Source organism: Miscanthus floridulus, chromosome 10 (genome assembly GCF_019320115.1).
Source record: "Miscanthus floridulus cultivar M001 chromosome 10, ASM1932011v1, whole genome shotgun sequence".
Lineage (NCBI taxonomy): Eukaryota > Viridiplantae > Streptophyta > Magnoliopsida > Poales > Poaceae > Miscanthus > Miscanthus floridulus.
In genome coordinates this window covers 329,996-354,595 of record NC_089589.1, presented here as the reverse complement: position 1 = coordinate 354,595, position 24,600 = coordinate 329,996, and the positions used below count along the sequence as shown (strand labels likewise).

The 24,600-nt window shown below is 43.2% G+C and overlaps 2 protein-coding genes across 2 annotated transcripts; both read left to right on the top strand.

The window, feature by feature from the left end:
• The first annotated feature begins 15,278 nt into the window (after positions 1-15,278).
• LOC136490069 (uncharacterized) lies at positions 15,279-17,057 on the top strand. The gene is made up of 2 exons (XM_066486559.1): positions 15,279-16,140; positions 16,250-17,057. Exons 1-2 carry the CDS (start codon positions 15,392-15,394, stop codon positions 16,860-16,862), a joined length of 1,362 nt encoding a protein of 453 aa, XP_066342656.1. The 5' UTR covers positions 15,279-15,391; the 3' UTR covers positions 16,863-17,057.
• A 4,058-nt stretch (positions 17,058-21,115) lies between these two features.
• On the top strand, positions 21,116-22,442 carry LOC136487307 (WRKY transcription factor 44-like). Its single transcript, XM_066484467.1, has 4 exons — positions 21,116-21,598; positions 21,713-21,723; positions 21,828-22,189; positions 22,317-22,442. The coding sequence occupies exons 1-4, from the start codon at positions 21,374-21,376 to the stop codon at positions 22,379-22,381; spliced, it is 663 nt and encodes a 220-aa protein (XP_066340564.1). The 5' UTR covers positions 21,116-21,373; the 3' UTR covers positions 22,382-22,442.
• The last annotated feature ends 2,158 nt before the right edge of the window (positions 22,443-24,600 follow it).

Here is a 24,600-nt window from a genome sequence, read left to right as displayed (position 1 = left end):
AGCTGAACCATGGGATAAATCATTGTGTCACCTTGTGCTTGTTTTACATTCTTGTAATTCATATTATTGTTGAGCTGATTTCTAGGTTTGAGATCGATCTACTTGTGTGTAGTGTTCCTACCACTTCTTGTTGTCGATCTGTGTTCAATATACCTGCAGGGACCTCAGTAACCTCTTGATCCAGGTTTTCTTTTACAGATTTTGAATTACATCACGAAGTTGTCTGTAGGTGCGGCAGTGCCGCTGTTCTAACTCGACAGTGCCGCAGCGCGGCGGTGCCGTGGGCATAAAGCGACAGTGCCGCGGGTTAAATTTGATAAAAGTTTAAGTTTTGTTTTAACAGGCCTATTCACCCCCTTCTAGGCTAACCAGAGATCCTACAGGTACGATTTGGACTTGTTTTCTACTGGGATAGGACCATCCCCTCTATATAAACTAGAGGATCAGGGCCATTTGAGGGAACCGACATCCTATCGACTTTTTTACATCTACTAGCAAATGTTTGCCCATGCGTTGCAACGGGAGAAAATTTAAACGAGTACTAAGATATGCGGGAACATCTCAAATGACAACTCAAGTGGACAAGTGTTCTTCCTAGCCAATTTTCATACATGTCTTTCCTGACACGCCAAACAAATAAATTTTCTATTTCTTCCATTATTATCCACTTCCAAGGAATGTTCCCGGGTATGATAGTTAATATCAATGGCATTGCCACGTGATGTGCTTAGCACAGCTGGTTTACCACCTTAAGGACCTGCTAGTCATTTGAAAAAGTTGCCTATATCATACTATTGGTTAATTTCATTAATTTTCCTCCTCTGTATGTACTAACAGACTATTGGTTAATTTCATCAATTTTCCTCCTCTGTATGTACTAACAGATTGTTATGGTGTTAGATCACTGTTGTAAGGTGCTCTTTTGATCAGGGCAGGTAATGGCAATGCCAGCACCAATAGTTAGGGATGCCAGCGCCAATAGTTAGGGATACCACTAACAGACTACTCTTTGACTTTTATCTACTCCTTGAGCGTGAAGGGATCTAATAGCGTTTAGAGGGGGTATAGGGGAGCGGTGTTCTATATGGCTAGATCAGTCCATGGTGTGATTTTTTATAAGTTGAGCCATCCAAGGCCAAAAGAACCATTGTCACTGCAACAACCGGTTAAAATAGACAAACCAAGAACCATTGTCACTGCAACAACCGGTTAAAATAGACAAACCAAACATCTTCCATGTTGTTATGTAGGAAAATATTTATTACACAACATGAGGATTGCCTTAACATGATGGTATGAAAGTTTTCTCTTGTTCATGAGGTCTTTGTTCAAAGTCTGATTTGATATGGTATTATCTTTTAATATATTATTTTGCTATACACATTGTGCTCTAAGAGTAGGAGTTGGAGTTCCGAGTGCATGAGGGTATAGAATACTGAGTCGGGGAAAAAGAAAGAAAAAATGGAATCTAGCTCACGGTGAACAGAATAGGTACAGAATACCGAGTCGGTAAAAAAGAATCAAGAATCTGGCTCACAGTAGAAAAAATAGGAGCACGAGAGAATATAATACCGAGTCAGAAAAGGAAAAAGGAAACAGAATCCTAGTCTTGTTAAACAGAATAGGAAAAAGGAAAAAAGATATAGAAGTAAGACAATATTTTGTCTAACCCGAGTAAAAAAAGAAAAAGGAAAAATATAATGCTGGTCATGTTAAATAAAATAGGAAAAAAGATACAGAAGTAAGATAATTTTTTTCTAGGCTTTATGATATAAGGTAGTGGAACTATATGATCCACGGATCCAAATCCCAACAAAAATATAAGCTTGGGTGCTCAACCCCACACAGGAGCTCATGGACATTGCCATGACCCACACCATGGGTGAAGAATCCATCCTCACCAACTTCAACCATGGAAAGGGCAAAGCCCATGGTAATGACGATAATGACCCTTCCTTGCCTAAGAGGAAGAAAAGGAAGAACAAGAAGTGCAAGGGTGGTGATCGAGTTCGTTGATGCAGTCGATTACTTTGGCTAGCCCAAGCCAGGGCGGTTCGAGAAGCTCGTGGAGGGCTCGTGCCGAAACCACGATAGCTTGGTCAAACATGCCTACAAGTATTATGATCTGATGAAGCGCTATATCAAGGGGGAACTCAAGAGCCTTGGCGCAAAGAGGAAAGACCCTCCGACCAACACCAACAATGACAAGGGAGACTGAGGCGGGTTCCCCAACCCTGAAGGTTCCTCATGATATTCTGGAGCACCAACGCCTACAAATCCAAGATGCAACATGAGCTCACCCGCGGTGAAGTCCACATGGTCTAGTCGAACATGTCATCTTTGATCTCTCGGATCACTCCAACTATGTCCTTCAACTAGACCGATTCCTCTAGTAGTTGACCCGATCATTGAGAGCATGTAGCTCTCAAAGGTGTAGGGTCGAGATGGCAGACTAGAGGGGGGTGAATAGTCCTTTTTAAAACTTAATCGCGCCGGCTAATCGAAACAAATGCGGAATTAAATCTATCAGTCTAGCCAAGGCTACACCCCTCTATTTAAGTTCACAAGCACCTTAAAATGATTCTAAAAAAGCAACAAAGATGCTGGGCTAGCTAGAGCTCACCTAATCAATTCTAGAGCAAGGTCACACAAACCTATGCACTAGTACTCAAGCAACCGGGGGAGCTCCTACACAACTAGTGATGCAAAAGCACAAAGCTCCTAAGCTCACTAGCAATGTTCAATAACAAGGCTACACAAGCTAAATTAGAGAGCACAAATTACTTAGCTACACACACTAAGCAATGTGACTAACAAGGTTACTAAAACCAAATTAGCCACGCAAGAGAGCTAATTCTATGCTACACAAAGAAGAAGGCAACTAGGAAGCTACTAAAGCTAAACTAGTCACAAGAGCAACTACACAAGCACAATGTATATGAAAGAAATACAAGCTTGTGTTTTGCGAAAAGCAAACCAACAAGAAGATGACGAAGACAATGTTAACACGGTGATTTTCTCCCAAGGTTCACTTGGTTGCCACCAAGCTACATCCCTGTTGTGTTGAACGCTCACTTGGTGGTTCGGCAGCTAATTGGCATCACCCGCCAAGCCCGCACGTCGAGCACCGCAAGAACCTACCCCAAAAGTGAGAGTAGCTCAATGACACACTCAACTAGAGTTGCTCTTCGTGATCCCCGCGGGATGGGCACAATCCCCTCACAAATCCTCCTCCGGAGCACCGCACAATCTTCTTGCATGCTTCAACGGAGTCGCAAGCCACCAAGCCGTCTAGGAGGTGGCAACCTCCAAGAGTAACAAGCATCACCGGCTTGCAACTCGAACACCTAGTGCCACTCGATACAACCTCATGATGCAATCGCACTAGAATCACTCACTCACTCGATCGAATGAACACTATCAAGCTCAAATGAGTTAGAGGGCTTCCAAACACACCTACACAAGCCACTAAGGCTCAAGGGTGCTCAACAACCGGCCAAAGGCCGGCCAACACTTCTATTTATAGCCCAACGGGCTAAACTAGCCATTATCCCTTCACTGGGCACTCTGCGCACTGACCGGACGCATAGGTTGTGCATACCGGATGCGTCCGGTGTGGCGACCGGACTTGTCCGGTCACTGCGTTCGGTCACTGCTCGCTCGCCACATTGAAAGGTCCTAATATGGCTAGAGGGGGGTGAATAGCCTATTTAAAGATCTACAAATCAACTAGAGCAATTTGATTAGTATGACAAATAGCGTAATGCAAACTTGCTCTAGCTCTACAAGGGTTGCAAGCCACCTATCCAACAATTCTAGTTGCAATGATTACTTAGGCACCCAAACTTGCTATGTAGCTACTCACTAAGAGCTCTCAATCTCGCTACTCTAAAGAGCTCAACTAGATGAATGTAAACAATAAAGCAAGCTCTCAATTCTAATTACACTAAAGAGCTTGTATCAACTAGTTTGCAAGAATGTAAATAAGTGAGTAGGGTGATTATACCGTCGTGTAGGGGATGAACCAATCACAAGATGAAGATTAAGCCAATCACCGAGAGAATGCAAACGACAAGAAACAATCGATTTTTCTCCCGAGGTTCACGTGCTTGCCAACACGCTAGTCCCCGTTGTGTCGACCAACACTTGGTGGTTCGGCGGCTAAGAGGTGTTTCACAAACCTCGTCCACACGATTGGACACCGCAAGAACCGACCCACAAGTGAGGTAACTCAATGACATGAGCAATTTACTAGAGTTACCTTTCAGCACTCCGTCGGGGAAGGTACAACTCCTCTTACAATCACCGGAGATGGCCACGAACAATCACCAACTCGTGCCAATCCTCCATCGCTGCTCCAACCATCTAGGTGATGGCAACCACCAAGAGAAACAAGCGAAATCCGCAGCGCAACACGAATACCAAGTGCCTCTAGATACAATCACTCAAGCAATGCACTTGGATTCTCTCCCAATCTCACAATGATGATGGATCAATGATGGAGATGAGTGGGAGGGCTTTGGCTAAGCTCACAAGGTTGCTATGTCAATGAAAATGTGCAAGAGTGTGAGCCACAGCCAGCCATGGGGCTTAAATAGAAGCTCCTACGAAATAGAGCCGTTGTACCCCTTCACTGGGCACACTGCGCTCTGACCGGACGCTCCGGTCCACTTGACCGGACCCTAGACTCAGCGTCCGGTCCACAGATGAACGCCATGCGTCATCTGCTTTGAACGTTGTTCGTCAGATTCCAACGGCTACGAAGTTGACCGGACACTCTGGTAAAAACTGACCGGACCCTGGAGCCACTGCGTCCGGTCGAGTACAGTAAGGGTCGAAAACTGGTTTTCCTTGACCGGGCGCGTCCGGTCCACCTCGACCGGACACCGCCCAGCGTCCGGTGGTAAACCCTAGCCTCTGTACTGCCAAGTCAGCGTGACCGGACGCTGGTAGTCAGCGTCCGGTGCTTTTAGACCCAGCGTCCGGTCAGTTGACCGACGCCAGCGTCTTCGCGACCAACTCCTTTTCACTTCTAACTTCTCCACCCTTACTCCAATGTGCCAACCACCAAGTGTATCACCTTGTGCACATGTGTTAGCATATTTTCACAAACATTTTCAAGGATGTTAGCACTCCACTAGATCCTAAATGCATATGCAATGAGTTAGAGCATCTAGTGGCACTTTGATAACCGTATTTCAATATGAGTTTCACCCCTCTTAATAGTACGGCTATCTAACCTAAATGTGATCACACTCGCTAAGTGTCTTGATCACCGAAACAAAATGGTTCCTACTATTTATATCTTTGCCTTGAGCCTTTTGTTTTTCTCTTTCTTCTTTTGCAAGTTCAAGCATTTGATCATCACCATGCCACCATCATCGTCATGATCTTCTCCATTGCTTCATCACTTGGAGTAGTGCTACCTATCTTATGATCATCTTGATAAACTAGGTTAGCACTTAGGGTTTCATCAATTAACCAAAACCAAACTAGAGCTTTCAATCTCCCTCTTTTTGGTAATTAATGACAACCCTTATACAAAGATATGAATTAAAGTTCATTTGAATCCATGTTGCTTGCCCAAGCATATTTACCATGTGTAAAGGATATGGACAAGTTTCATGAACTCCAAATGGTAGTAATTACTCCCCCTACATATGTGCTAAGAGTTTGGATTTTAGCTTGCACATATGCTTAGATAGGAAATATAGGAGTCAATTTCTACCAAATGATGCTAAGGTATAAGAGATGGACCTTTGAAGCGTGATACCAACCGGAGTGCACCAATATACCATCCTTAGCACCATTAGTAACTAGACATAAACAAAAACTAGAGTACCCCGTGAGATCAACATTACATGCAAGGGTCTAGTTTCCATAGAATGAACATAAGTCTAGTTACTTTAGTCTATGCATGCTAGTTTTTTATTTCATCATTCAAACCTATAACTAGCATACACCACACAAGCATGGATATTGAAATTAAGAACTTGTAACATGCAAGCAAATATATGAAATGTTCATTCAAATGCATCATACAAGTTTATGAGCTATATGAAATGTTCATTCAAATGCATCATACAAGTTTATGAGCTTGCTCCCCCTACTTGTGTGATCAAAATTTTAATTGATCCCTTTCCTTTATCATATCGTCAAATACTCCCCTATCACTCATATCTTTGTTTCTCTCCCCCTTTGTCAACAATTAGCACAAAAGGTGAGCTCAAATTATAGATAGGTTGGGGTGAAACCATGTGAAATGAGGATTATTTTCCCAATTTGGTTCAATCTAGATTACTTGCAAAAGATATTTAACTCGGTTTGATCCAAGGACAAGCTTCTTCACACCTCCAAATAAGGGTTATCTTGTACCATGTTGAGTTAAACACTTATAGCTCATTTTCTAAATCAAACACTAGGTTTACAAGCCCACAAACATGTCATATGCTACCACTAGATCATTTCAAACATACAAGCAATAGTGGTACCATACAAGCATCAAATTCATTTGATTTTCATGAATGAGCCTAGGACATGATAGGAATGACTAGATGCACTAAACAAGTCCTTAGCAATGGATGGATGACATGTCAATCAACTTTACCTTGCTTTGCTCGAAGGAGAGGCATGTCATATAATGAGGGTGCATCAACACATATTGGAGAACTCAAGTATGTTCAATTCATTCCTTAGCTTGCAAAACCTCTTCTCATCAAGTGGCTTGGTGAATATGTCGGCAAGTTGATCTTCGGTGCCCACACTCTCTATGCAAATGTCCCCTTTTTGTTGGTGATCTCTTATGAAGTGATGACGGACATCTATATGCTTTGTTCTTGAGTGTTGAACCGGGTTGTTGGTGAGCTTTACGGCACTTTCATTGTCACATAGCAATGGCACTTGCTTGAATTTGATCCCAAAGTCACTCAAGGTAGCCTTCATCCACAGTAATTGAGCACAACAACTACCGGCCGAAATGTACTCCGCTTCGGCGGTTAAAAGTGCTATACTATTTTGCTTCTTTGATGACCAAGATACAAGTGATCTTCCCAATAGTTGACATGTGCCCGATGTGCTCTTTCTCTCAACTTTGCATCCCGCATAATCGGAGTCCGAATATTCAATCAACTTAAATCTTGCTCCTTTGGGATACCACAATCCAACATTTTGTGTATGCTTCAAGTACCTTAATATTCTCTTTGTTGCCTTCAAATGACTTTCTCTTGGTGAGGCTTGAAATCTAGCACACATACATACACTAAACATCACATCCGGCCTTGATGCGGTCACATAGAGTAGGCTTCCAATCATAGACCGATACATCTTTTGATCCACCATGTTACCACTAGCATCACTATCTAAGCTTCCACTTGTCCCTATTGGTGTACTAATAGCTTTACTCTCATCCATTTCGAACTTCTTGAGCATGTCCTTGATATACTTGCCTTGACTCACAAATGTGCCATTCTTCATTTGCTTGATTTAAAGACCAAGGAAGTAACTAAGCTCTCCAATCATAGACATCTCAAACTCACTTGCCATCATCTTACCAAACTCCTCACAAAATTATTGATTTGTTGATCCAAAGATGATATCATCAACATAGATTTGCATTACAAACAAGTCATTTCCAAGCTTCTTGGTGAAGAGAGTGGTATCAACCTTTCCCATCTTGAATCCCTTAGAGAGTAGGAAATCCCTCAACCTCTCATACCATGCTCTAGGTGCTTGCTTCAATCCATACAAAGCCTTTCTCAACTTATAAACATGGTTGGGTTTCTTTTTATCTTCAAAACCGGGAGGTTGCTCAACATACACAAGCTCATTGATGTACCCATTGAGAAATGCACTTTTCACATCTATTTGGTACAACTTGATGTTGTTGGCACAAGCATAAGCTAGCAAGATCCTAATTGCTTCCAATCTTGCAACCGGGGCATATGTTTCTCCAAAGTCAAGACCTTCAACTTGAGTGTAACCTTGAGCCACTAATCTTGCTTTGTTCCTTATTACTATCCCATCTTGATCTTGCTTGTTCCGAAAGACCCACTTAGTTCCAATCACATTATAATCCTTAGGCCTCTCAACTAAATTCCATACTTGGTTTCTTGTGAAGTTGTTTAGCTCTTCATGCATAGCATTGATCCAATCAATATCCCTCAAAGCTTTATCTATCTTCTTAGGTTCAATGGATGACACAAATGAGAAATGCTCACAAAATGAAGCCAATCTTGATCTTGTTTGCACACCTCTTGAAATATCACCAATGATAGTATCCAATGGATGATCTCTTGCAACATTGGTTGGTTAAAGCACTTGCACTTGATTGCTAGCATTTGATTGATCACTTGGTTGAGATGATGAACTAGCCATTTGTTGATCTTGCACATTGCCATTACTAGTGCTTGCTTGGATTTGATCATGAGAACCACTAGCTTGCACATTTGAGTTAGAGAGCACTTGATTCTTGTCATCTTCAACATCTATCACCTCTCTAGGCCTTATATTACCAATGTCCATGTGCTTCATTGCATTGATCAATGGAGTGCCTCTCACATCATCTAAATTCTCATCTTCCTCTTGGGAACCATTGGTTTCATCAAACTCCACATCGTGAACCTCCTCAAGAGTACCAGTAGCCAAATTCCAAACTCTATAAGCCTTGCTAGTAGTGGAGTAACCAAGCAAGAAACCTTCCTCATATTTCTTTTCAAACTTGCTCAATCTAGTGCCTTTCTTCAATATATAGCATTTACAACCAAATACCCGAAAGTATGCTATGTTAGGCTTTCTTCCATTCAAAAGCTCATAAGGTGTCTTCTCCATCATGGGGTGACAATAGAGTCGGTTGCTATAGTAGCAAGCCATGTTGATTACTTCGGCCCAAAATGAATGACTCACATTGTACTCACTCAACATTGATCTTGCCATGTCAATCAAAGTTCTATTCTTTCTTTCAACTAAGCCATTTGATTGAGGAGTATACTTGGGCGAGAATTGATGTCTAATTCCAAATTCATCACATAACTCATCAATTCTAGTGTTCTTGAATTCACTTCCATTGTCACTTCTAACTTTCTTGATTGTTGTTTCAAACTCATTGTGAATGCCTTTGACAAATGATTTGAACGTTGCAAACACATCACTCTTGTCAACAAGAAAGAATACCCATGTGTATCTAGTGAAATCATCCACAATCATAAATCCATATTTGTTTTCACCAATGCTAGTGTATGTGATTGGTCCAAACAAGTCCATGTGCATCAACTCAAATGCCTTGGATGTACTCAACATGCTCTTCTTAGGATGTGTATTACCAACTTGCTTTCCGGCTTGACATGCACTACATAGCTTATCCTTCTCAAATGTGACATCTTTCAAGCCTCTAACTAAGTCATGCTTAATCAATTTGTTCAATTGTTTCATTCCAATATGACCAAGCCTTCTATGCCATAACCAACCTATGCTAGACTTAGTGATCAAGCATGTTGACAATTGAGCTTCTCTAGCATTGAAATCAACTAAGTATAGATTCTCATATCTAAATCCTTTGAATATCAAGTTAGAGCCATCTACACTTATGATCTCTACATCATCCACACCAAATATGCACTTGAAACCAAGATCACACAATTGAGCTACCGACAATAAGTTGAAGTTCAAGCTCTCTACTAGTAGCACATTGGAAATACTCAAATCATTGGATATTGCAATCTTACCAAGCCCTTTGACCTTGTCTTTGCCATTGTCACCAAATGTGATACTATCAATCCCATTGCTCTTGCTTTCATTGATTGAATTGAATATTCTTGAATCACCGGTCATGTGTTGTGTGCATCCACTATCAAGCACCCAATGCCTTTCTCCGGCTTTATAATTTACCTACAAAAAAGATCAATTCTTTTTAGGTACCCAAACTTGCTTGGGTCCTTGTAGGTTAGTCACCAAGGACTTTGGTACCCAAATGGCCTTCTTCTTTGGGCCCACAATTGGTGTACCAATGAACTTAGCCTTCACACAATTGGTACCCTTATAAAGCATGTAACAAGAATCAAATTTGATTGAGGATACATTAGGTAGCTTGTTCTTGTTAGTCTTGCAATTTTGCTCTATATGCCCAACTTGCTTGTATCTATTGCAAAACCGACCATTGCTCTTCACAAAGCTAGCTTTGGGAGTGACAAAGGCCGCCTTTTCTTTTTTAGGGGTATAGCCTAATCCCTCTTTGTTGAGAGAAAACCTTTGGCTACTCAAGCACTTTAGCAAGTGGGCTTCTCCACCATAGGCATTGCCTAAGGCACGAGTAAGCTCATTCACCTCCTTCTTGAGGTTCTCATTTTCCACCATAAGTGATGCATCATTTATAGATGGAGTGGAAGTGGTAGTGCTACAAGAAGTGTTAGTGGGAGCAACAAAAATAGATTCATCAATAAGATCACATGTTAGTCCCACATCACATGATATGATCACTTGCTCCTTCTTGGCTTCCTCCACTTTGACTTGCTCAATAAGAGAGGAGTGAGCATTTTCAAGCTTAGAGTGAGCTTTGCCAAGCTTCTCATGGGCTTCCATTAGCCTCTCATGAGTGGCATTGAGCTCATCAAGGGATTGCTCAAGAAATTTGACTTTCTTGTTCAATTCCTTGCACTCCTTTCTCTTCATCTCAAAGCAAGTATGCACTTGCTCACACATGTCCATGAGCTCCTCCTTGGAGTACTCCTCATCATCATCATCATCACTCCTACAAGCATCACTTTTGCATTCATCATCATCACTCACATCATATTTTACCTTGGTAGGTTTTGCCATGAGGCATGTCGATGGAGTGTCGAAGATGGAGGGCTTGTTGTTGATGGCGATGCTTGCTAGTACTCTCTTGATAGATTTCTTGTCATCATCACTAGAGCTATCACTATCCGAAGAGCCATCACTATCCCAAGTGACAACATAGCCTCCACCCTTCTTCCTCTTTTGGAAGGTCATTCTCTTCTCCTTCTTCTCCTTCTTTTCTTTCTTATCCTCCTTGTGCTTCTTCTTCTCATCCTCATCATTGTCACTATTATATGGATAATTTGCTACTACATGATCGGGACTCTTACAATTATAGCATCTTCTCACATACTCTTTCTTCTTGGTGTGATCTCTTCTCTTTCTTGCACCATAGCCCTTCTTCTTCATGAATTTTCCCATCTTGCGCATAAAGAGAGCCATAGCCTCATCATCAATATCACTTAGATCCTCATCATCACTTGATTCTTTCTTGGACTTGCCCTTGTTTTTGTATGATGATGAACTAGCCTTGAATGCTATGCTTTTCTTCTTCTTGTCTTCTTCTTCCTTCTTATCATCCTTGTCATCCCCTTCCCTTTCCACACGGTATATCTCTTGTGTCATGACATCACCTAGTACTTGGTTAGGGGTGATATCCTTTAATCCTCCTCTTATGATAAGCAATCTCAATATCTCAAATCTTGGAGGTAAGCACATCAAGAATCGATGAGAGACATCATCATCCTTGATCTTCTCTCCCAAAGCCTTCAAGTCATTGACAATCACTTGTAATCAATGGAACATCTCCGGAATGCTCTCATCTTCCTTCATCTTGAAGCTTGTCAACTTGTCCTTAAGAATATACAACTTGGCACTCTTCACCGCCGGTGTTCCCTTATATGTTTCCTCCAATCTTGTCCACACCTCATTAGCTCTTTCACAATCCTTGATTTGCTCAAACACCTTGGAATCAATGGCATTGTATATGGTGTTGAGAGCCATTGTATTGCATTGCTTGTTGGTTCTATCTTGGTTGGTGGAATTGTCGGGATCAATGATGGCATAATCATTTTTGATCACTTCCCATACTTGATCATTGATTGAACCAAGATACATCTTCATCTATTTTTTCCAATAGTCATAGCTTGTGCCATCAAAGAACGGTGGTTTGCCCCCCATATGGTTGAACACAACTTGAGCCATAATATGACACCGATGTTGTTAAGCCTTCAATCAAACGGTGACCATGGCTCTGATACCACTTGAAAGGTCTTAATATGGCTAGAGGGGGGGGTGAATAGCCTATTTAAAGATCTACAAATCAACTAGAGCAATTTGATTAGTATGACAAATAGCGTAATGCAAACTTACTCTAGCTCTACAAGGGTTGCAAGCCATCTATCCAATAATTCTAGTTGCAATGATTACTTAGGCACCCAAACTTGCTATGTAGCTACTCACTAAGAGCTCTCAATCTCGCTACTCTAAAGAGCTCAACTAGATGAATGTAAACAATAAAGCAAGCTCTCAATTCTAATTACACTAAAGAGCTTGTATCAACTAGTTTGCAAGAATATAAATAAGTGAGTAGGGTGATTATACCGCCATGTTGGGGATGAACCAATCACAAGATGAAGATTAAGCCAATCACCGGGAGAATGCAAACGACAAGAGACAACCAATTTTTCTCCCGAGGTTCACGTGCTTGCCAACACGCTAGTCCCCGTTGTGTCGACCAACACTTGGTGGTTCGGCGGCTAAGAGGTGTTTCACAAACCTCGTCCATACGATTGGACACCGCAAGAACCGACCCACAAGTGAGGTAACTCAATGACACGAGCAATTTACTAGAGTTACCTTTCGGCACTCTGCCGGGGAAGGTACAACTCCCCTTACAATCACCGAAGATGGCCACGAACAATCACCAACTCGTGTCAATCCTCCACCACTGCTCCAACCGTCTAGGTGGTGGCAACCACCAAGAGAAACAAGCGAAATCCGCAGCGCAACACGAATACCAAGTGCCTCTAGATGTAATCACTCAAGCAATGCACTTGGATTCTCTCCCAATCTCACAATGATGATGGATCAATGATGGAGATGAGTGGGAGGGCTTTGGCTAAGCTCACAAGGTTGCTATGTCAATGAAAATGTGTAAGAGTGTGAGCCACAGCCGGCCATGGGGCTTAAATAGAAGCCCCTACGAAATAGAGCCGTTGTACCCCTTCACTGGGCGCACTGCGCTCTGACCGGATGCTCCGGTCTACTTGACCAGACCCTGGACTCAGCGTCCGGTCCACAGATGAACGCCACGCGTCATCTGCTTCGAACGTTGTTCGTCAGATTCTAACGGCTACGAAGTTGACCGGACACTCCGGTAAAAACTGACCGGACCCTGGAGCCACTGCGTCCGGTCGAGTACAGTAAGGGTCGAAAACTGGTTTTCCTTGACCGGACGCGTCCGGTCCACCTCGACCGGACACCGCCCAGCGTCCGGTGGTAAACCCTAGCCTCTGTACTGCTGAGTCAGCGTGACCGGACGCAGGCAGTCAGCGTCCGGTGCTTTTAGACCCAGCGTCCGGTCAGTTGACCGACGCCAGCGTCTTCGCGACTAACTCCTTTTCACTTCTAACTTCTCCACCCTTGCTCCAATGTGCCAACCACCAAGTGTATCACCTTGTGCACATGTGTTAGCATATTTTCACAAACATTTTCAAGGATGTTAGCACTCCACTAGATCCTAAATGCATATGCAATGAGTTAGAGCATCTAGTGGCACTTTGATAATCGTATTTCAATACGAGTTTCACCCCTCTTAATAGTACAGCTATCTAACCTAAATGTGATCACACTCGCTAAGTGTCTTGATCACCGAAACAAAATGTCTCCTACTATTTATACCTTTGCCTTGAGCCTTTTGTTTTTCTCTTTCTTCTTTTCCAAGTTCAAGCATTTGATCATCACCATGCCACCATCATCGTCATGATCTTCTCCATTGCTTCATCACTTGGAGTAGTGCTACCTATCTCATGATCATCTTGATAAACTAGGTTAGCACTTAGGGTTTCATCAATTAACCAAAACCAAACTAGAGCTTTCACACATGTCACTAGCCATTTGAACTAGCCGTTGCCGCCAACGGCTAACTCACCTGTGCACCTGACAATATGACCGGACACACCTCCTCGACATGACCTGACTCGCAACAACGCAACGTCCGGTCGTGTCCAGATAGCTCTCAGAGCCTCTTTTCTAAAATTGGACACGTCCGGTCCCTGGTGACCGGACTCGCCTCCGCATCCGATCCCCTCTGGATCAACACAACGCGCTACGACAGTGTACGTCACCACTGATCGGACGTAGGCCCTGTGCGTTCGGTCACTTTTACTGTACAATGTCCAATCAACTCGGCCACTCTGAATGCGCCTGGCTAGACTATCGGACATGTTCGGTATCGATATCGGACGCGTCCGGTCACGTCGGGAACACAACCGCCTGAGTCAGATATCGGACGCGTCCGGTCCACATGTCGGACACATCTGGTCACCCATGACCAGCGCTTTCAACTCCTTTTATTTACCAACTTCTTCTTTGCAAATGTGCCAACACCACCAAGTGTACACCATCATGTGCAAGTGTGTTAGCATTTCACAAAACATTTTTTTCCAAAGGAGTTAGCCACTCAACTTGCCACGCCACTCGATCCTAGCAACGATGTAAAGTTAGATCACTCGAGTGGCACTAGATGACCGATATGCAAATAAATTTGCCCCTCTTGATAGTACGGCCATCTATCCTAAATCTGGTCATGCACTTCTCTACACAACCTTTAGTTAGCGGCATTCCTGAAGCCAATAAGATACATCAATGGTTATGGCCATTGTCACCTTGTCATCTAGCGTGGATGTAGATCCACCCAGGCGGCTTGCCATAGAAATCACGACGTTGTTGCCAATAATCAATTGTTTTCCTCCAGTAGCTCTTTTAGCTTGCTGTACACTTGATTGTAAGTTTGAGTCTTAAGGTCAAAATAGATATGGTGGATAGGTGGAGCTGCTTGAGCCAAGGGTCCAAAAGCAGGCTAGTAAAAATATGAAAACCTTGCGCTGCGGCATGGTCCGTTTAGTTGGGATTGGCGGATCCAGGAGTAGGTGTGGGACGTGTGCCTGGCCGGCGAGATGAGGGCAGGCAGGCATGCATAATAGGTTGTCTTGAGTAATTCCTTTGCCCTTATGAGATATATATACTGCCGCCTGCACAACATGATGCATATATGCCGATCGACACACCATATGCATGAGCATGCATATGGGATGCATGATCCATGAGTTAAGGGGCGGGTCGATCGGAGGAGGAAACGCATGCGCAGTGCAGATCGATCATCTCAATGGTCGGTGGGATGCATGCATATCGTACGATCCTAGCTACTAGCTATCCTTTGGTTGCCAAGCGACAAACTGATTGCGCCTCGATCAGATCTGTATGCCGCGCCGCCAGGCTGCACTACATCTCTCCATCTCCCTCGTATGCTATACGCATCTTCATTCTCCAGCCGCCACACCTAGCCCCTCAGCTCTCCGATCCGATCCAATCCAGTCCACTGGACTTGGGAGATCGATCCATGGAGCAGTTACCTGACGATATGCTCGCCAATGTCCTAGGCCGCCTCCCTCCCAGCAGCCTAGCGGCGTCACGCTGCGTCCGCAAGCGCTGGTGCTCCATCATCGACGCCCGGCGCCTGCTGCGCGCCGACCTCCTCCCTCTCCGCGTCGAGGCTTTCTTCTGCAACAGCTACATCCTATTCGAGAACTCATTCCTCTTCGCATGCCCCTCGGCGGCGCGCCGAATCCCCGGCGGCCATCTTGACTTCTTCGACGACGATGACGTCTCTCGGGTAGCCATGGATCACTGCAATGGCCTCCTCTTGCATTATGAGATGGTTGTTAACCCTGCCACCCGACAATGGGCCACCTGGCCTCCCAGACCACAACACCTGGACAACTTGTGTACGTCGTATAACCTCTGTGTTTCCCTTGTGTATGATCCCATGGTGTCACCTAATCACTATGAGGTGTTTCTTATTCCCCTACTACCACCTGGTTGCAATGATGATGATAGAAGAAGCAGCAGCGGCGACGACCACCGTGTCCTTCTTCAGCAAGAATGGCCGCCAACGCCATACACTGCATTCGTCTTCTCCTCCACCAAGGAGTGGAGATGGGAGGAGAGGTCCTTTGTCCGCCACTGCCAGGGAGCGGAGGCTGCCGAGACCATTGCTGATATGATGCATATCGAATCCAGGAGGGAACGAAAAGGTGTCTATTTCCGAAGATCACTTTATGTGCATTGTCTAAATGATTCTGTTATGAGGTATGTTATGTTATGTTACATTGTTACCCTGATCCCTGCATGTATGATTAGTTTACTCAATTAATTCAATGACGATGCATGATATATACCATCTCTAATTAATTTTCAGACTATCTTTGTCCGATGACAAGTACCAAATTATTAAACCACCGGCAGCACTAGCACAGAACAAAACTAAAACTAGTGACCGCTATGTTTCCTCTTACCTAGGAAAATCAAAGAAAGGGGTATACTCTGCATTAGTTGATTTGGATGGCCCTCAATTTCGAGTTTGGTTGCTTAGCGAATTTTCTGCTGGTCAGACGGAGTGGGTGCTCAAGTGTAACGTCAGCCTTGAAGCAGTGGTGAATTTTGCCGTTCATAATGAAAAATATGGCGCCGACGGACCATGGATCATTAACGATAAGAAGAGTTCCAACAGGGAGAAGGAAACACAGCCCACTGCACAAGAGGAGGAGTTTGCTGAATGGGACTTCGACAATGGTGCTATCATCCCTCAAACCAAGGGCAAAGACAACTGGCTGCATCTAATATATTTCCTCGGATTTCATCCTTACAAAGAGATTGCCTTCCTTTGCATATCACAAACAAGTGTAATATCTTATCATTTGAATAGCTCAAAGGTTCAATATTTAGGCACCATAGATATTCCTGAAATGGAAAACGGATTCCTATACACACCATGCTGGATGGGGGAGTTATCTGAAAAGAATAAGGCATAGTATAGCTTACTACTCATATATCAAAGGCAGGTTGAGTTCGCAATCATTATTGTTTATTTGGAGCATACTATATCAGTAGTCTTTTCGCTTTGTTGTTAGCTTATTAGCCCATAAATGTAACAGTTGGTTCCTCCCCGCTTGCTAATAATCAGAGTGGGCTGGTCTCCAACTTTGCTTTTATCATTATATATTTACATATTTTTCCCATCATGTTTTTTTTATTTTATTGTGGTGATAAATATGCGTAATGTAGTGTGCTTCGCCATTGAACGGATAAAATAGAGATACGATAACTATATTTCTCTGTGTTTGACATAAGAGAATTTTTTTTTTCTCCAAAAAGCTCTAGCGAAAGTGAGAAACTGTAGTCTCAATTACCCTGACATCATAACATTAGAGTCAAAACTTGGAAGCAGCACTGAGTACTACTGTAGGTGCAATAGTCACAGCAAAAGACGTAAAACAAGATTTGCAGTGACACAACACATCTCCTCCTAACGAGTGTGCCATGCAATCGGTGATGATGGTAACTAACTAGACCAATACAATAAGGCAAGGTGCGTCTTTTCTTTAGCAACTAGATGAGTTGAAATTTTTTCCTCAGCAATACAGGAGCACATAATTATAATTTGAAAGCAAAGTGCAAAAAATGTGCAGAATTTCTCCTTTTCTCCCATTGTTACCGAACCAAAAGGATATATTTTCAATGGACTCGCAGCACATAGATCTAGCTATAAGCTGCTTTGACGATTCTATCAAAGGCCGACACCCTTCTTTTACAACTCCAAGTCACTCTGACGCTTGACATAGCCAACTGTAGGATTCGTCTTTGATATGATGCCGTGCTCTGATCCATATTCTGATGGAAGGGGGTGGATTACTGTTGTTCAGGAACTTTGTTGTATTATTTCTCTCTACTACTTCTTAATGAATCCCGTGCATTCAAAATGCACGTTCGAGAAAGAATATATTAATTCTGATGGAAGTGAGAGGAACAATGCTAGTAGCATCACGGGTTGGACAATAGAATAGAATCACCTGATGACAGTGGAGTGTGAAAATGAGATTACTGACGCCTGAATGAATGAATGAATTGCATGATGATGTCAAGGGAAGGGAGAAAGTACTTACTGTGGTACAAGCAGGCATCCTATTCAAGGTCGGATAGCTGGACCGCGACGTGTTCCTTCCTTCCTTCCTTGTGGGATGTGCTGCCTTGGGCCTAGGCCGGGTCATGGAGAGGAGGCCTATTATATAGATAGAAAGAAAGAAAGAGGAAGAAGGCCCAGCCTCACCCGGCCCACGATGCCGATTTTCGACTAGGAAACCCCATCCCACCATTGTCAAAAAAGAAAAGAAAAAAAGGAAACCCCATCCCACCAGTCATCCAACACCCTCATCCAAGAGAAGGCCAAGCCCAATTCCACATCTGAGGGAGACACTGACCTAGGGTCATCAGATTGATAGGCAGTAGCTTAGTTGCTGCTAGTGATTCAACTCTCAAGTCTGGTACACCCCCTGTTGATCTTAATCAAGGGATCTCTTGCTATGTCGCCTTGTTTGTGAAGAAGAACTGGTAGAGCGTACACTTAAGTCTTAGGAAAATACATCTGTCCATGTCAGTAAATTTTTGGCAAAACCCAGTAGCAAATTGACTATTACTGATCGTGATCAAAATGCTGCGATCTCACCGTGCTTATGCTTGCAAGTTTGTTGAGTATGAATGGATTCGTGTTGAAGTTCTATGCCTTTGGAGTTTGTATATGAGGCTAGTGCTGGTACATTTTTTTTTTGGGTGTGTGTATATGGATTTTGGATGACAATTGAGAATTAGTTGATAATAGCGAAATGGTTGGTTGAGCAGTTCAAGTGTTGTTTCCTGAAACTTTTAGTCACTGGAATTTTAGAACTTGAGAGCTATGTTAAATGTGCTTACATGTTTCTTACCCAAATGTTTCATTGAATATGCATATTTGATATTTTATTGTAAAACATGCAAGTTTCTAGTTTATCATCCTAGAAACACCTGCTGTTTAACTAGGTAATCCAGAACCTGTTCTAGTTGAGATGTATTATGTTCAATTCTAGTTTAAGCATTCCTGTTATTTTCCTTATCTCAGCAGCTCTAGCACCACATGATCTTTTGCCTTTCTGTTGGCATGGTTTATTATCAAATGTGTTTTAATATTTTACTATAATGAACACTATGGTATCCATGTTTGCACATACTGTAGTTTTTTTTTTCTTTTTCATCTAATAGCCACATTTGAACTGCAAAGTGCTACGTGATATTAGATGGTACAAACCGGTGTTTTTTTTTGTTGAACTGAAACAGGCTTCCAATGCAGAAAGCAGATATGTATATCCCCTGATTTGTGTCCATCAAATCCACATACTTTCACAGTTTCACTAGCTTCCTCATGATGTTTCTGACTAGTCCCAGCTGAGAGCAAGCGTGCTTCAAGCCATTGAAGTGGCAGATTGAGTGGTGGAGAATGACAGTTGTGGGAATGCTGCTTTACTTGGTACCTGCAGTGTCCGAGCTATTCAACTGCATGCTTTACCTTCAGGTTGGCCCTTTAAATGTTCTGAATGCTGCTACACACGTGCGCCTTTTTTTATCCTCTCATATACTGACCTCTAGAAACTTTATATGTTCTAAATAGTCCAGAAGGATAGAGGTTGACATTTTGTTGCCGGATAATCTTTTTGCTGCTGGAAATTGTGACATTTTGTTACACATATTTGTTAGCAAGCAATTTAGGACTAAACCTGAAAGATACACATTTTTCCTGATTGATGACAAGTGTGAGTCTTTAGATTTTAATGCTTCTTCACTGCTGTTAGTACAAGGAAGCATTTCCAGAATGTATTTTGTTGTTGATGTTTCTGTTGTTAAGTTTCATCATGGATATCTCAACCTTAAAGTTGCTGTGCTAGCCTGAATCATCTTTATTACTAAGTTTAGCCACGTGTTTTGCAAGCTGCACATAGCATGGAATGGTTTTACATTGTAGACTTTCTGTTGCTTGCTGGTAGGTTATTAACAGCACTTGTATGCGAATATTGGAGTGGGTGCAACTAAGTCACATGAAGAAAGTTTACCTGTCATGTAACCTGGTAAGTGGTGACTGTTCCTGACATTTTGTTTGTGCATCGCAGAAATCAGAATCAAGTAATCTTCTCCGTTTCAGTTTGTAAATTAGCCCAATGACTTCTGGAAGAATGAACTGATGGACTTTTCTAACAAAAGTGGAGCTGAAGGGAGCAGGAGTGCTGAAAGTGGTCCCATGCTTTTAGATGTCCTCGAAGGTTATCTGAAGTATAAGGTTTATCTCTTGCTTGATCATTATCATATAGCAGAAGCTAGAATCATCTTTTTATTTCTTTTCCAATATATAGAAAAAAAGGGAAAGCTTTTGGGGGTAATGTACCCATTTTTTTGTTCTCCAGTAAAACTGTATGGTCCTTTATGGATCCTCTTATGCATTATGTGCAGTATCAAGGATGTGATATTATTTGTAAGTTCGCTAGAAAGGAAAAACATTCAGAGAGTGTAGACAATAATTCAACCAGAATTGATGAAAATTGATATGCTCCTTTAGTCCTTGAATTTGGCCAGTTGTCTTATGCCATATGGGATTTATATTTAAAATGCATTATCATTACCATTGCACCGAGATCTGTTTACATGTGATTTGTCAATCTCAACATATTGACGCAAGGACCTATTGTCAAGGTCTCCTTTTGATAGTCTGTGGTGCTTGACTGCTCTGGGTGTGAGCTGCATTTGTGCGGCTTTCTGCCTATGAACTTTAGTTCACTCTGTAATAAGAATTTTTTTTTTCAGCTTGGCTTTTCATGTCCTCAAGCAAGTAAAGTTTCTTTGTTTATTAATATTTTTTTATTAATCTTCAAATATAGTCAATATACTCAAATGTTCTAAACATGCTTGTTGGTCAGAATTCGTATCAAACAAGGATAGGCAGGAGGAGGATGGTGGGTTCAGAGTCTGATCCATCACTAAATGTTGACCATAGGAAGGCGTATCTGTATATATCCTACTCCCGTGCTTTGTGTCCATACCTAACAGTCTTACATGCCTGTGCACTAACTACCTCCCTCTTTGTCCTCTGCTCAACTCCCTTACTTGTTGGCCTTGCATTGCTTCCACCAGTCTATACAGCTGCAGCAGAGTGGAGGACTAAGGTGACCACCTATGCGAACCCTCCTGTTTTTCGATTACTCTCTTTACTTGCTCAATTCGTCGCCTATGTGAATGCCCTTCCTTGGATTACTATAATTTGGTTGATTTATTGCAGAATTTTTCACCACAATATAGTTCAGTTTGTCTCTGAAGTATTGGTCTACTACTCTCTTTAAGTTCCATAATTCCCCTTTGCATTAGACATTAGTTTTGTTACTCTCTCTCTCTCTTCTACGAACAAGCAAATGAGCTGCTGCTTTGATTACAAATTCATAAATTGTCCCCTTTTTTCAGGTCAGGGAAGATGAAACCTCATGAGAAGGTTGTTGTTCTGAAGCCTGTGGCCTCCAGGCCTTTCTCCAGCTTAAGGTTCTTCCGAAAGGTTCTGCAAGACTTCAATGACACCAGTTCCCCAACAATCACCATTTGGGAGGAGTCAGATCTAATCAGGCTAAGAGCCGCTCTGTTGGCATCGTTGCTGGGTGATCTTCCAACACAGATAGCAGCAACCACAGTAAGTCTCACACTGGTTTTGCTTTGGAAAGAAGCTTGATGAATTTTGATAACGATAATTTTATGCTAAGTGGAGCCTTCTAAATTAAAGTATCTGTCTGTTATATATTCAGTTATTGAACTTATCCAGGGTATCTTCATGTGATCTTGTTTCAAATACTCCCTCTGTCCCTTTATCAGTGTCGTTGTAGCTTTTGAGGAGGTGCAGCACAAAACCTGTGAATGTGGACAAAGGGATGGTCCAGATGCACAACAGAAGGTGTGAACGTGGACAGAGCTGAAGTGTGCCAGAGCGACAATCAATACGGGACAGAGGGAGTATATGTTAAACTTAACTTACAGGATGCTGGGTCGGATACCATATTTGAGGGCGTAGAAGTATGTTTCAAGTGTTGCGACCATGTAACAACATGCCAAACTTCCAAGAGGCATGGTATGGGCGGCCGTTTATCACTTGATGGATACAGCTGGAGGAAATATGGGCAAAAGAAAGTGAAAGGTAGCGAGTTCCCTCGGAGCTACTACAAGTGTACTCACCCCAGCTGCCCTGTGAAGAGGAAGGTGGAGACAACAATAGATGGCCAAATTGTTGAAATTGTGTACAGCGGTGAGCACAACCACCCTAAGCCAGGCAAGCCTTGTCTCCCCAGTAAGCCATTGTCATCAACAAGCACAGAGGTTGTGATGTGCGACATGCATGGTATTATTAACAATACTCTGTTACTTTGCTGCAGCATCTGGTGGCAGTTGCATTTTCTTGGAGGAATTTGGAAACAAGAGTGAGCTTGTTGATTGTTAGAAATGGTAGGTATGTTTATATATGTTGCTGGACATCAGTTGGGCACCTGGTGTGATAAGAGTGGCAAATAGCAGACTAGCTGTTGCCAATATTACTACATATCTGATTCAATCAGGACCATTTTTTATGTGATGTGATGGCTGCTGAAACTGTCATTTGAATTTAATTTATTATGGTGTTTCGTGTCCTTTGCTTTATGTGTATTTTTCTCTCTCTCACTCTTTCTTTCTTCCATACCAGCGAGATGTATATATACAGTGATGAATAATCAATCTAGTGGGAGGGAAGGAGGGAGTGTTCATCACTTAGAGAGAATTTTGACACGCTGCAAACAAAAGAGTGCATACTATACTCATAATTAGCATTTTATTTCAATCAGGTGGCTAAATAGAATTAGAGTATTGATTTGGAAAATAGAGGCTATTTTGACGGACTGATTACTGATTGCTGCCTGCCTGCCTTTGTGGGAAAAAAAATCGAACAGATGAATTAGGAGATTATTAACCAACTGGCTTTTTGAAAATTAAATCGTTTCCAGATGCGGGCCCTGGCCCCGGGGAACACCAACACCATGCATGCATGACACGCCATTAGTGTGCTCTTATATATTGGATACTCTCGGGACGTCCCCTCTTTCTGGACGGGACGGACGCGCCTGCCCCGCACCTCGCGTCGTCACCCCCACGGTGCCCCGCGCCAAAGGATGGGACGGACGCGCCTACCCCTGCCCCTGCGTCGCGCACCCTCACCCACGCCTCGTGCCTCCCGCCATGCCACGATCCTTCCGCCTGTCGACCGTGGGCGACCTCGAGCTCCACGCCTGCGTCGAGCTCCGCGTGAACGAGCCTCCATTGTGGAGAGGTCATAAACGCCTATACCGTAAAATCGATTTTCTACGGAATCAAAAAGACATCTGGTAGAATCATAACCATAGAATACGACCCTAATCGAAATACATATATTTGTCTCATACACTATGGGAATGGTGAGAAGAGATATATTTTACATCCCAGAGGGGCTATAATTGGAGATACTATTATTTCTGGTACAAAAGTTCATATATCAATGGGAAATGCCCTAACTTTGAGTGCAGTTTGAACTATTGATTTACGTAATTGGAAGTAACCAATTAGGTTTACGACGAAACCTATAAATTGATCACTGATGGTGCAGCAAGTAGATGAGCACATCTTGCAACCGTATGTTTCATGTGTTTCAGATGTATGTTGCATACATTTCATCTAGATGTTGCAAAAATAGATCTGGTGTTGCATATGTTGCAATAACTATACGCGTATGTTGCAAGTGTATATTTCAAATGTTTCAGCTATTTCATACGTATGTTGCAAGTATTTTATCTAGATATTGCATATGTTGCAGTGCCCATACACGCATGTTGCAAGCGTATGTTGTAAATGTTTCATCTATTTCGGACATATGTTGTAGCAAATGCTTTATGTTGCAAGTGTTTCATCAGCAGGCGCGGCTAGGGGGCGCAGGCAGAGATGGTCCCCTCGGGCGCAGCGGTCCCCACGTGCGCATGGGAAGCCAAGCGGGCGCGACAGCAGGCGTGGAGCACAAAGCTGTATCTATGGACGTGGCAGCAGGCGTGGAGCACGAAGCTACATCCATGCTCGGCTCCTCTCTCTCCTTATTCGAGCCAGATGCGGCCTGACAGCAACAGCATGCGAGCAGCAGGAGTGCGCGGCCAGGCGTGGCCTGTCGCTGCTGCTCCTGATGGCAGCGGGCGCGATGATTCCCCCCACAAGTGTGCCCGGTCAAATCGGGACCCAGCGCCAGAGGCACAGGAGAAGGAACACGCGTAGGCGCTGCGCGGGAAAGCCGGACAAGGGGCGGGCAGCAGGCGCGGGGCGTCCGGACGCGCTGCTGGCGCCGGACGTGCGGGCGCCGTACTCCCGCTTATATATAGTCGAACTCGATTAGCGTTCGTTCATTGGATCGGAGACGCATCGGCGTGAATTCATATATATCCGGCCTAGCTCTCCCTCTACCTCTCCGATCCATCACCATATATCATCCTATCCAGTGATGATGAGTGATACAAGCCAAGCGGAGACGAAGACGACTGCATGTCTGCATGCATCATATCCGCCCACGCCACCGTACCTCCCTGGCTCCCACCGCTTAATTAAGCTAATCCATCCGACTCCGATCTATCCATCGACTCCATCATCATATGTACAATACGAGCATCATAT

What these genes read in the sequence shown, in the direction of transcription:
- LOC136490069 (XM_066486559.1), top strand. Translation starts at nt 15,392, where the DNA reads ATGGAGCAGTTACCTGACGATATGCTCGCCAATGTCCTAGGCCGCCTC. An exon ending in CTAAATGATTCTGTTATGAG is followed by an intron (nt 16,141 to 16,249) that starts GTATGTTATGTT and finishes ATTAATTTTCAG; the next exon opens with ACTATCTTTGTCCGATGACA.
- LOC136487307 (XM_066484467.1), top strand. Translation starts at nt 21,374, where the DNA reads ATGAAACCTCATGAGAAGGTTGTTGTTCTGAAGCCTGTGGCCTCCAGG. An exon ending in TGTTGAAATTGTGTACAGCG is followed by an intron (nt 22,190 to 22,316) that starts GTGAGCACAACC and finishes ACTTTGCTGCAG; the next exon opens with CATCTGGTGGCAGTTGCATT.